This window comes from Crotalus tigris, unplaced genomic scaffold, assembly GCF_016545835.1.
Source record: "Crotalus tigris isolate CLP2741 ecotype Arizona unplaced genomic scaffold, ASM1654583v1 scf7180000018155.2402879, whole genome shotgun sequence".
Lineage (NCBI taxonomy): Eukaryota > Metazoa > Chordata > Lepidosauria > Squamata > Viperidae > Crotalus > Crotalus tigris.
In genome coordinates this window covers 2,157,224-2,170,726 of record NW_024096851.1, presented here as the reverse complement: position 1 = coordinate 2,170,726, position 13,503 = coordinate 2,157,224, and the positions used below count along the sequence as shown (strand labels likewise).

Below are 13,503 nucleotides of genomic sequence, written 5' to 3'. Positions count from 1 at the left end.
GCAAATCTTGAAATACAGAGAATACCAGGAACCCATCAATGCTCACTCTCCTTTTTCCAGTTGACCAATAGCTTCCAGCATCCTGCCTTCTCCCCTCCAACTGGAGGCTGGTCTTGGAATAACAGAAATCCCCTCAGCTACATTCCCCCAAAGAAAAGAAGTTGCTAGTAGCGCTTGGCACCCACTTTCATGTGCTTGTAATATCTGTGGGCTTGAAAAAATTATTGCAGACCTGGGTCTAGAAGCCAGAAAGCTAAAAGCTGGGATAAGAGTTGGGAAATGGGCCAATGAACCGCCCAGAAGGTGTGCAGAAGTGAAACAATTAAAAAAAAACTCCAAATGTGCTGTAATTTCTAATGAATAGGAGCAGAGCCAGAAATGAATCAATTGCCCCTATCCAAAAAGACATCATAAGACCAGTCAGGCCCAGATCCAGTCCTAAAGAGTGCAAAATATTGGATGGAAAGTATCTTGCCCTAAGTTTGATGCTGTGTTTTCAATAGCATTCCATTTAGATTTCCTTAACTGTGGAAAAGTTTTCTAATGAGTTCTTCCAAGACTTTTCCAAACCTCTTGCTCAAGGTTCAGAAATTGGAATGAAGTGGGCTTCTTGGTTCTAGATGGACTCCCACTTTCTTTGTTCCCAGTATGCATAGCCAATGATCAGTATTATAGGAATTATAGTCCAGGAAGGTCTGAAAACCCATAGGATCCTAACCTCAGGTGGAGATTTAAGTTAAACCCTAATGAACAAGAACACCCTGTTACAAATGCAAATCTCCTAAATTCTGCCAGTTCTATTTACAGTTGATTTTATTCTTTTTGCAGGGAGGCATAGACACTAGTGGCAGCAGCAGTTATGGGCAGGTAAGCAATCAACTGCTATGTTAAAAGTTTCCAAAATATGGAGGCTGCTGAAGAAGGAAGTTTCCTAGACTGGTATAGTGCTAGCCTTTTAGGGCAGACCATGTCAGGAAACAGGCACCACAAGAAATATAAGTCTATCTTATTGATATAGGCCCGTGGTGGCGAACCTATGGCACGCATGCCACAGGTGGCACGCAGAGCCCTCTCTGTGGTCACGCGCACCGTCGCCCCAATCCTAGGCCTTCAGCTGGGTTTTATAAAACCTTTTCGCTTTAGGCCTCTGCCGCCATGTGCAAAAAAAAAAAAAGGTTCAATCAATCAGTTCCAACTTCTTGCAGGAAAAAAAAGATCTCGCAAAGTTGGAATTGATTGATTGAACTTTTTAGTCCCACCCAGTCTGCCATTACAGCCACGCCACCCAATGGACCACACCCACCTGGCACCCAACGATACATAAGTGAGTTTTGAGTTGCAGTTTGGGCACTCGGTCTCTAAAAGATTCGCCATCACTGATACAGGCTGCAATAACAGAATCTGGAAAAGCTGACAGTGTTTCTGTTTCCCTCTCTCCCTGTTACAATAAAAAAGGGTCAAGGCAGGGCTATATTCAGATTCTTTCTCATTCTTTCCATAGGGAGGGAGTTAGAGGAGGGACATTGAGTGTATAATTTGGGCCATTGTGTTGACTTTCTGATGTCCTGTGCTCTTGGAAATGCCTCTGCATGGGACTGTTGTCCAAGGGGTGGTGTAAACCAGTGGTTCTTAATCTGGGCGATATTGCCCCCCAGGGGGCGATTTCATTTTTCAGGGGGGCGATGGAACGAAAAGGGGCGACACGGGGGCGAAGGAACAAAAAAGGGGCAATATGGGAGCGATGGAGCGAGACGTTTTGGGGACACTTTTGAGACTTTTTCGTACAGTGAATCGCTGTATATCTGTCGTACAAAAACATTAGATAATCGCTATTAGTGGATTGAATTGTGTTTTCAAATGTTCCTCCAGCTAGCTTCAGTACAGAACGCCGTACATATGTGAATACGCATCGCTTATCTTCATGCGTGTTGCACAGCAGCCTCTACCTATACAGTGGCACGCCATTGGCCAGAATATGGGAGATATGGGAAAAAGACTGGAAATAAATTATTTGCATCGATATGTCCTGATGACAATTTTAAAGAAAACAAAAAAAGTGTTTGCATAAATTGAAGAATTATTTCCTATGTTGTGATTGAGAGGTTATGTTGGGGGAGGGGGGCGATGACAACTTCCTTGTTGGCTCAAGGGGGCGATTTGTTCAAAAAGGTTAAGAACCACTGGTGTAAACTGCTCTGTGATGCCCCCTGGTGATGGTACAATCAACAAAATATAATACTTGTTTTTTTGGTTTTTTTTACAGTCTGTTTCGACTATCTCAGATAAAGGAAAGGTAGGTTGTTCTGAACTAAACCTCTGAAATATCCTTATGTGGGACCTTTTTTTAAAAAAAAGTGCAACCATTCCTTGCAACAAACTTCTCTTCTGGTTTTCAGTCTAAGTCATTATCTTGCCTCTCTATTTAAAGCTAAAATTAGAAGTAGATTAATTACATTAGGCTCATGAAAAGATGGGATAAAATATTTGGTTGCCCATGGTAGAGCAGTAAATTCCCCATTCACCCACACTAAACTACATAGAATTGAAGGCCAGACAAATGAAACAGAAAAAAACCCCCATGAAATAAATACCATTGCCATTAACTTGCTGCCCTTTTATAGCTCCCAAAATCAGAGGTTGTCTGAGCCTGATCCCCACCTTCCCTTTCAGCCCATCCTTAGATTTAAGGAGATGGTGGCGCAGTGGTTAGTATCCTCTATTTTGGGTTCAGGTCTGGCATAGAAAGAACCTTAGCTCAGATTATTGTCTCTTTTGGCTGACAGATGGTTTCCAGAAACTCAGAGCATAGGTCCTAATCTGTCAAAAGGAGTGTCACCTCAGCTTTCACATCTAACCCAGAGTTAGGAACTTGGTATTATTCTTCCACAATCCCTGATGGCCACAATATCTATGTTTAGTGGTGATGTGGACTCCAATCAATGCATAAACTCATTATAGTGTTATTAATAAGTTGGTATTCTCCCACAATCCCTGATGGCCACAATATCTATGTTTAGTGGTGATGAGGTCTCCAATCAATGCATAAACTGATTGTAGTGTTATTAATAAGTTGGTATACCTCAAGATGATGCGATATGGGGCCATACTACACAATTACAATATTGTGAAGAATTCACAGCCTTCACAAGTACAGCCCTGGAATGTCAAGCAAAAGACTATGCTATAAGCCTTTTTTCATATGCTTTTGAACTGACTCTATTACACTTGACATTTTTTATTGTCATGGTCTAGATGCAAATTAGTCTTCTCTGCCTTATTCACCCCCTAGACACATAGCTAATACGGATACAGATGTTTGCTTAGGTGCTATTGACACTACTGTCTGATATGCAAATAGCTATATGCATATCAAAGAGTACTGGTTACAAGTCTACTTTTTCATTTAAATCAGTGAAAAGGCACCCACTGATTTTCATGAGGCAGCATGACACTATTTCTGTGTAAAATGACCCTAACAATAAAATATACCCCAATTAGGCAGAAAAATGGAAATAGTTATATGCTTTTCCTTCTTATTTTTCACATATCAGTTATTTGGGAAGAATAGTTTTGAATCAGTCTCCCATTTCATAGATTTCTTTTCCTTGTATAAAAAATTAAAAGATTTTACAAGAGGAGTTTCCCAAATAATTTTTTCCATTCATTCAGTTTTTGAAAGACATGTATAATAGACAGCAAAAAAAAAAAAAAAAAAATCCTAAAAGACTCCTGCCCTTTAAATTAAACAAAATCTAACTTTTGTCTGTGATTATTTTTGACAGGTCATAGTATATCCTCCTACGAAGCCTTTCCCACCTGAAGTAAGCCCTACTTATTTAACTCTTTAATTTTATTAATGTAAAAGAATGCAAAGTGAATGTCTAGTTGGAACTCATTGATCATGCAAAGAACTTTTTGCTGACTAGTCAAATAGTATTGTTCTTACTTATTCTTTTTATCCTTTCTTTCTTTCTTTCTTTCTTTCTTTCTTTCTTTCTTTCTTTCTTTCTTTCTTTCTTTCTTCACAGCGTACAACATACACATCGGTAAGAATGATTATTTCCCCAATTGGGCTCAAGTCAATTTGTTTCTAATACTTCCATTTAAAAGATTTTGGATAGTCCTTCCATCTTTTCTTCTGTAATCTTTCTGGGCTAAAGAAAAAAAAAGAAGACAAAATAGCGGAAAACCATCATGTGAAGGTCATGACTGGGAAATTCTGTCATCTTGAAACACACACATTCCTTTAGAATCAAATAACCTAAATGAGGCAAAGCGGGCTCATCATAAACGTTTCTTCTGAAAATAATTATTAATTTTGTTAATTCATGTATTCAATTTTCTGGTCCTGCAAAATTATTTTTGCAAATGATCTGCCCACTTGGGGACTTCTGAAATGGTAACATACTTTTTTTTTCTTTATGTTCTTTACATACATTACATTCTTATAATGCTTGTCTGTTAAATTTTCATGCACAATATTTCCGGACTGAACCTAGAACTGAAAAAAACCGTTATTATTCAAACTTTGCTAAAAATTGGTTCAAAACTTCCTGCAAACAATGCACTTTCCTGTAATGAGAAAACAATGCACTTTCCTGTAAATGAGAATGAATTTATGTAGTTGATTTGTCCTATATATATAGAAAACACAAAGACATTGTCTGATAAACATCTACATGCAAGAAGCTAGCAAGCAAAATATAATGTAATTGCTGCATTTAAAAAAGTATATAGATTGACAGAGTGTTCAAGGATAGGGATGTAAATTTTGTTTTGTAACTTCCGCATTGCATAATGCATTTGATTTTGAATCCAAACACTCAAGTACATTAGTAACAGATGTAGTAAGTTACAATTAAGCATAAGTCACATAGTTTAAGAAAAGAAGTTCCATTTTCTTTCATTCATTCCAAAGTTATAATCTAATTTCTTTGAAAATAGTCTTTCAGAGCCACTTTTTTACATTGTGTGTTGGCACATAGTGGCCAACTGAGAGTCAACAGGAATGTTATAGTTCAAAAGCAATAGACTTGATCCAGAATAAAATACCAAAGAGGAGTTTATTGAATAAATATTAAGAGAGTTAATAGAGAAAAAAATATACCAAATCCTTTCAGCATGCCAGAAACCCCAAGGGCGGCAACAGATAGGCCCTCTGAAGTCAGAAGTTTTATATAACAACCTTTTGAGATTTTGGATCTACATCAAGGTTCAAACTAACTGGAGAAGAAAAGCACAAAATTGCTTTATATTTTATTTAAGAGACAGCAAGTATAAACAAGACACTGGGGAATGGCTTGGTAGCACAGCTTATTAGGGATTTGATCATAACTTTAGATAGTGGATCATTTGCCAAGAATATTTTTAAGGAAGGTTGACGGTGTAGACAGCACCTAGGGATGATCTGATGACACATCTCATCAATACCTTTGGAACTGTCCCTTTGTTTATGAAAACATTGCTTTTAGGTGGCTGCTGTTCCCCCTCCCTTCAAAAGTGTTAGATTAGTGGAATGGTGAATCTTCCTCTTTATCTTAATGGTTACAAATAACACTACAAATAAGAAGCAAGACGAGAGGAATTAACCATAACAATGATGCAATCCACCGAACTCATAAGCAATTTCTTCTAAGCAAATGTGTGGAGAAATTTGCAATATATAAATTGCTGCAGCTGGCTATTGTATCTGGAAAGGGGAAAAAAAAGAGGTCCACACCACTAACTCTTTGACAACCACCCATGCCACCAACGCACGTGGACATATTATTAGAGTGATGAAGAGAATTCAAATGATATTTTTTTTCTCAATTTTTATAGCAACTTGCCAACTCCCACTACAAGCATATTCAGGTAAACTGTTTTCTTTTGCTTTAATCTAAACATAATATCAGTTGTTCATCCTTGGCAGATTTGAAATGAGGAATAAATCAGGGTTTCGTATTTTGAATGGTTAGCTTGTAAACACTTGCTCACGGCACTTGTTTATTTTTTTTCCCTGGTGTTTTCCCACAAGTGCAAGAGTGTTGATCTATTGGTTGCAACAGGAATTGACTGAACTGACTCTTGTTGCCTGAGTCAAATACTGTGGGCTGACAGATGACTGGCCCAAAGTCATTCAGCCGGCTTTCATGCCTAAGGCAGAATTAAAACTAGAACTCTTGGTCTCCTGGTTCCTAACGTTATGCCTTAACCACTAGACCAAAATGGTTCTTCACCTGGATAAATCCTTGCCATGTTCTCAGCAAGATTTCAGAAATAGTTTGCCCTTGCCTGCATCTTAGGGCTGAAGAGAGTAATTGGCCCAAGGTCACCCAATGCGCTTCATGTCTAAGGTGGGACTAGAACTCCCAGTCTCCCAGTTTCTAGCCTGGTGCCTTAACCAGCACACCAAACTGGCATATTACACCAAATTCAGTGTAATAATGAAATATTCGGGAGGAAGGTGGAGACAATATCATTCAACATTCAAGTACTGTTAAGGTTTATATATAGCCAGGTGGCTTATGTGCTAATTGCCCTAACTTGCCATTGTCATACAAACTTTATGAACAAATGTTAACAGTATGTCTTGTCATTACTGGATCATTATGTGAAGTAGTCTTGATATCACACATTATTATGTGGGTTATACAGTCTGTTCATAGATTATACTATACATTTCAATGCATCTATCTGCAGGACCTCCTTTTCCTGAGAGTATCTGCCCATTCTACCAGTCAGAAAGGGTGGTTGCCACTCCAGGTGGCAATTCCAGGTCCCTTCCTTCAAATGATGCTGGGTGGGGGGGGTACCTTCATGGTATCAACTCCTATCCTTTATAAGTGTTGTGATTCCGTGCCAGCCTGTGCTCCCAACAGCTGAGTCTGAGGAATCTGAGGAGGAGGTGGAGGAGGCATTTGAAGGGCCATCAGGGGCAGAGGGAGGCTCTGATGAATTACAGGACTCACGGTTTGATGCAGAGCCTGGGCCCTCCAGTCGTGTTCCTGATGAAGCTCAGCTGTGTGAAGAGAATGAGTCAGACTCGGAGGACTCACACCTGATGGACATGCTAATTGATGCATGCACACGTCATCAATTAGCGAGAGTAAATCAGCAGCAGTCAATACGGCAACTCCAGGGTAAAAGGAGAAGGCACTGAGAGGCAACACCTTAGGACTGCTGTATATAAAGAGGAGGTGTGGGCAGTGCTGGTTGCTGAAGGCAACCGTTTGCAAAATACTTCTTTGAATTCTGGTCTGTTCGTCTTGCTTGTGACTACTCTTCTGTTTGCATCGTGTTTCCCGTGGACTATTTCCTTCATTTGGATTGAGTTTTGCTGTTTGTGTTTTGGACTATTTGGCAGGTTTGTCACCCATATTAAAAGGGGTTTGTTTTGTTTTAAAGTCTCCAGCCTATTTTATCAACAGAGGTTTGGTCCTTGTGCCTTTAACAAGGACGGCTATAGGCTGGGATAAAACAATAACATCCAAGCCCTTGAGAGCTGGAAGGCCCCTCTCCTCTTAGCCTTTTGAATAGCCTTGAAGACCTGGGATACTTTAGGACTGGAGCCCAGTTAAGTTGTGGAGATGGTGCCTGGACCTTTTGTATTGGTTTGTGTGTGTGTGTGTGTGTGTGTGTTTGTGTGTGTGCGCGCGCATGCGCGCATCTATCTATCTATCTATCTATCTATCTATCTATCTATCTATCCAGGGACGAAAAGAGTACTCATATGCAGAAGACAAATTATTGTAGACTCAAAATTACTGGGGTAAGATGCATACAGTATTAATCTGCAAGAAAACACCATAATTAACTGTTAATACCTGTTCTTTTGCAGAACACTAAATACGGCGAAAAGATCCAGAGCCAGGTATGATTTCTTTTCTCATTTATTCCTTTCAACGTTTTAAGTTATTTAACCATACATTAATCATGAATTACGGAAAAAAATGGATAGACAAATTCCATTCTTTAATCTCATGGCAAATTACCATATCGAGTTGAGATGATGATGATACTATAGGACAGATCTTTTTGATTTGGTGGCCCGGAAAGGGAGCCGGGCACTGCTACGTGCACGTGCACAAATGAGCCCCATGCGTGCATGCACAAATGGGCCACTTGTGAGTGCATGCATACACGCAAACCGGGTTGTGCGGGCACGAGTGCTACAAATGGGGCAGCGCTAATATGGGAGGGACGCTTTGGGCGGCACTAGTTCCAGTGGGATGCTCTGGGGCGGGGTGGCACTAGTGCTGGCGATATGCACCAGTGGGATGCTCGGGGGCGGGGTGATGCTAGCACCGGCTGGATGCTCAGGGCTGGGGCAGCGCTAGAGCCAGTGGGAGATGGTGCTAGTGCTGGCGGGATGCTAGTGTGAATGTGGGGAGTGAGTCCATGCATGTGCATGTGCACTGGCCATCCCTTCACATGGCCCAGTGGCCAAGCGGCCACTGCCCAGTAGTGGGCCTTGGTCCACAGGTTGGGGACCCCTGCTGTAGGAGTATGGAATAAGCTATCTGGACTACAATCTTACTTGCTGATGCAGCTAACTGATAAATCTTACAAGTTTCCATTGGCAGTGGTTGTGTGATTTTCTGTTTTGTATGGTTTTGAAGGAGAGGAAGTACTATACATTAAATTAGAAATTTCAATATGGAAACAATGCAGTAGTACATAACTTAGAATGAAATCTGAGAGTGACGACTTCTTTTCTTCACTTTCACCCTTTTGACCTGTTAACTTTCCAGAATCTGCAACAGAGCCTGGGGAACTTATGGAAGAGATTTTGAAGGGGTGTGGGGAAAAAGAGGGAATTGTCTCATTCTCCTAGAAACAGTTCCATCTGCTGAGGCACTTAATTAGGCTTTGCCACTCCCACTCATCTCCTTCACGAGACCTCAGATAAAAGGAAGGCTGTTTTCATTTTTTTTGTATCTGTAATTAATGACTTATGGTTAAATGACTTAAAACAAAGTGCTTTTGATACATCATCCAAAAATGGTAGGCAATGAATCATTTTTCCCTCACAGATGATTTCAGCATACGACAATATAAATGGTATCTTCAACCGATAAAGGAAAATGTTCTTTCTTTTTGTGTGGAGAAATGGTTACTGTATATGAATTGTTTTTGCCATGTAAGTTTTCTCTGAGCTTCATCCAGAATGATTTTCTTTGAGGTTCCTGTTATACATGTGCTCCATGACCTAAAAACTCCAGTTCTAAATCACTCTTTGAAGATTTTATGAAATTTATGATCATCTTTTGTTTATGGTTCTTTTCACAGACAGATTGCCTGCTATAATTCCCCACTTCCCCACCTCCTGCTTTCCCAACTCTGTTTTATTCAGACAAACCCTGGGAAAGCTGTATGGTGTATATCTTGTGGCTTGCTCTACTCTCAGATAACGTATTTCACAGGGACAATAGCCCAACAGCATCTGGTGCAGCAAAGAAAATTTTTAATTTTCTCTTTGTGAGGAGGAGAGAGGTCCTACTTGTTATATCATGGACAGTGAATAAACTCAGCCCCTGATAAGTTCCTATTTCTAAGTGGGGAGAAATCCTGATTGGCTGGTGTTTTCACATCTCAGATATTGATTGCAAGTCCAACCAACTGGTGGGCTCTAAATTTAGATCAGGTGTGGTTGTCCTGATCTTAATTTTGTACACTTTTGAATGCAAGTCTTCACAATCTGTGATTCCCCAAACAAATAGAGGTTAACAGTTGTCTTTCCAAGCTAATGGATTTTTTTGATAAAACTGTAAAAATGGACTGGGATAGATATAAATGCCACCTTTTCAGATCGGGACATTTGGAAAACTTTTTTTTGTTTTGAGTGATACCTAACGTTCTATTTGGTAGCTGTATTTGATTGATTAGGTCATAAACAGGGCAGGTTAGAGTTAAAAATTACTAGTAATCTTCTGGATGTGTGAGAATGGAAACACCGTTCTAGAATTAATATCTGCATTTAGGAAAAAATACTTATCTGTTTACATTTATTGTGGATAAATAGTAAAGGGTTCAGAGGTTTACCAGTGCTCCAGTATCCTATAATCCAGTGGTTCTCAACCTTTCTAATGCCGTGACCCCATAATACAGTTCCCCATGTTGTGGTGATCCCCAACCACTTATACATCACCGGGTGCCAGGGGCGTGGCCAAAGAAAAGGGGGAAAAAATGGCGGACAGCCTTGTTTGGCGACCCCCATGAAATGGTCGTTCGACCCTAAATGGGGTCCCAACCCACAAGTTGAGAACCACTGCTATAATCCTTAGGTATCCTAATTGAGAGTTACGGGAATTGATGGCTGGGAAGAGTTGATTAACGCTGTAAAAATAGTTGCAGTTCTACAACTAATGTTATATAAAATTGTTGCTTTCTTCTACAGGGTTCAAATCCTGAAAGTGATATTCGTATTACAATTCAGGTAACTATTATTTCGTTTATAGAAATAGATTTCTATAGAGTTTTAATCCAGATTTGGATCTGCCTCGTGTGTAAACCTGCACTGACTAATTTAAAGAAGAGCAGCTGCAGTTAATTGTACTGGAAGAGCGTTTTAATTAAAATTTTTGAGAGTAGGACAGGCAATCCTAAAATAATTGCTGGAATTTAATCCTGGCTTCCTCCATAGGCAGATCTGATTGAGCTACCAGTTCCCAAATGTAAAACGCAGATATGAAAATTGGATTCTTAAGTGAAGTGCTTGCTTGTTTTAATTAAACAGAACAGAAATTACAATACCTAGAATTCTTGGCCAGCCTAATCACTGGAAACTTCATTGATTGTAATCCTAATACACCAGGCTCATGGCTGGTAAGGAAAGCTGGCTTGGAACATCTATTGTTTCTTTAGTTCTACATCTAGCCCACACATTAATATCTAAAAAAAGCATTACCTTCTTGATATCTATTCATTTGCCTTAGAAAGTGTTTTTAGTATTCTCTCTATATTACCTAAATTGGGGTTTTTAAAATTTCATTATAAAGATCTGATTAGAGAGCCAGTTTGGTCCATTGGTTAAGGCACCAGGCTAGAAACCAGGAGACTGTGAAATCTAGTTCTAGTCCCACTTTAGGCATGAAAGCTGGCTGGGTGGCTTGAATCAGTCACTCTGTCTCAGCCCACAATATCAGATTTGGGCAACAAGCCAGTCAGTCAGTTACAATCAATGTATCAATGCTCAGTTGATTTTTTTTTTTCAGCCTGCACTTGTGAGAAAAATATTAAGAAAAAATAAAAAACTATAAAGAACCTGCTTCTCTATTCAGCATCTTAATTACACTTAACATAATAGAACCAATTAATGTTTATGTTCAAGAGATTACGTTTGTTTAACAGGAAAAGCAATCGTAATTATATACTGTATCAGATCTTCTTCCAACATATTCTTCTAAATATATTATTTGTAACATAACTACAGGTAGCCCTCGATTTACGACCACAACTGAGCCGCAAATTTATGTTGCTAAGTGAAACATTTGTTAAGTGAGTTTTGCCCCATTTTACGAATTCTCTGCCACCGTTGTTTAAGTGAATCATTGCGTTTGTGAAGTTAGTAACATGGTTGTTAAGTGAATCTGGCTTCCCCATTGACTTTGCTGGTCAGAAAGTCACAAAAGTGGATCCCATAACCCCAGGACACTGCAATGGTCATAAATGTGAGTCAGTTGCCAAGCATCTGAATTCTGATCACGTGGCCGTGGGGATGCTGCAACAGTCATAAGTGTGAAAAATGGTCATAAATCACCTTTTTTTCAGTGCTGTTGTAACTTTGAATGGTCACTAAATGAACTGTTGTTAAGTTGAGGACTACCTGTACTTGAAGTGCTTCTGGTTTTTAAAATGGTTTCTGTTATTTTTCCCTAGAGTGGACAACCGATGAAAGTTTGTGATAAGGTAAGCACTCTTTCACTATCAACATCACCAAATCAATATAGTTTGATAGGCAGCCCTCTAATTTTGACAAATTAGAGGAGGATAAATCTGCCCTTCGCTACTAGGCTGGACCTGCTAGGTCTAAAGCAGGGGTAGGCAATCTTGGCTCTTTTATGACTCGTGGACTTCAACTCCCAGAATTCCTGAACCAGCCATGCTGAAGGGAAAGGGAGAGGTTTCCAAGCTGAGCCATGCTGACTCAGGAATTCTGGGAGTTGAAGTCCACGAGTCATAAAAGAGCCAAGGTTGCCTACCCCTGCTCTAGAGTCAAAGGTCTAACTAGCTGTTATTAGAGAAAAGTGCAACGTAATAGTTAAAGTATTGGACTAAACCAGGTCCAGGTCTATTCTCATCAAATCTCACCAGTTAATTTTGAGCCAGGCTTAATTTTCCAACCTTCCATCTTAATTCTTGCTTTTAAGCTTAGCTAGATGGTTTATGTGGACTTAGATGTGGCTCATGTGGCAACAAATGGCAACGTGCAGCTAAGCTCAGCTTTGAATAAAGAGAGAAGAACTCTTTCTTTAGAGACTGTGGTTACATCCACAAGTAGGAGGTATTCTCTCTAGGATAACATTAATATGAGGGTGAGTAAGACAAGCAGCTGCTTTTCCTTGTTCTAGAAGATAAAGGAAGCCTGATTAGAGGGGGAAACTGTCTATTGTTCCTCCCCGAATCATTGTTTGCAGTGAAGGTGGTAACAGCAGCAAGTCATATGGAAGCTATGGAACACCAGCATCCTGCAATCTGCCAAAGGATACTAAATCAAGGATAATTGGACTCCTCATTAAAAGCCAAGATAGTAGGGAAGATAAGCAACTATTGGATAGGACATTCAAGAATTGTCAACAGAACATCTGTGTAACAAAACACAGGACATCTGCAGCTGTAAAATACTACCAAGAACATTCCACAAAAATATGAAATATTAAGACATACATTGGGGGGCGTGATGGCTCAGTGGTTAAAGACACTGAGCTTGTCAGCTCGCCAGGTTCAAGACATGAGCGCTGCACAACGGGGTGAGCTCCTGTTCCTTGTCCTAGCTCCTGCCTACCTAGCTGTTCAAAAGCATTCAAATGTGAGTAGATTAATAGGTATCACTTAGATACAAAGGTAACAGCATTCCGTGCACCTTTGGCATATAGCCATCCTGGCCACATGACCCACGAAATGTCTTCGGACAACACTGGCCCCCTTGGCCAAGAAACAGAGATGAGCCCCGCACCCTAGAGTCAGACACAACTGGACAGGGAAATCTTTACCTTTACATAGACTTTATGTATGTCAGTACTCTCTGATTTCTAATCGTTTCATTTCCAAATAATGGTTTGCTTCTTTCTTTCTTTTTTTATAAACAGACCTCTCCTTCTTACAACAGCCAAGCCTGTAAATTGGTAAATATATTCTCAAAACTGAAACTGTTTTTACTCCTTTGGGGTCATTTGGCTTTTGATACACACGATCAAATGTGTACCTTTGGTTCATCTTTTTTTTATATATAAAGTATTGTTTTGTTATACAAAAAGGTATGGAAAGAGAAAAATGCAGAAGGGGAAACAGCAAATTCAGCCT

The 13,503-nt window shown here is 39.8% G+C and overlaps 1 protein-coding gene across 1 annotated transcript in view; it reads left to right on the top strand.

The window, feature by feature from the left end:
* LOC120310275 (hornerin-like) overlaps positions 1-13,503 on the top strand; it is a 95,461-nt gene that overhangs the window by 19,383 nt on the left and 62,575 nt on the right. Inside the window, exons 12-20 of the mRNA XM_039348527.1 lie at positions 829-867; positions 2,264-2,293; positions 3,783-3,821; positions 4,029-4,046; positions 5,821-5,853; positions 7,820-7,852; positions 10,379-10,417; positions 11,860-11,889; positions 13,290-13,325. Of these exons, the coding sequence (XP_039204461.1) occupies positions 829-867; positions 2,264-2,293; positions 3,783-3,821; positions 4,029-4,046; positions 5,821-5,853; positions 7,820-7,852; positions 10,379-10,417; positions 11,860-11,889; positions 13,290-13,325 (297 nt within the window). The remainder of the gene's footprint in view (positions 1-828; positions 868-2,263; positions 2,294-3,782; positions 3,822-4,028; positions 4,047-5,820; positions 5,854-7,819; positions 7,853-10,378; positions 10,418-11,859; positions 11,890-13,289; positions 13,326-13,503) is intronic.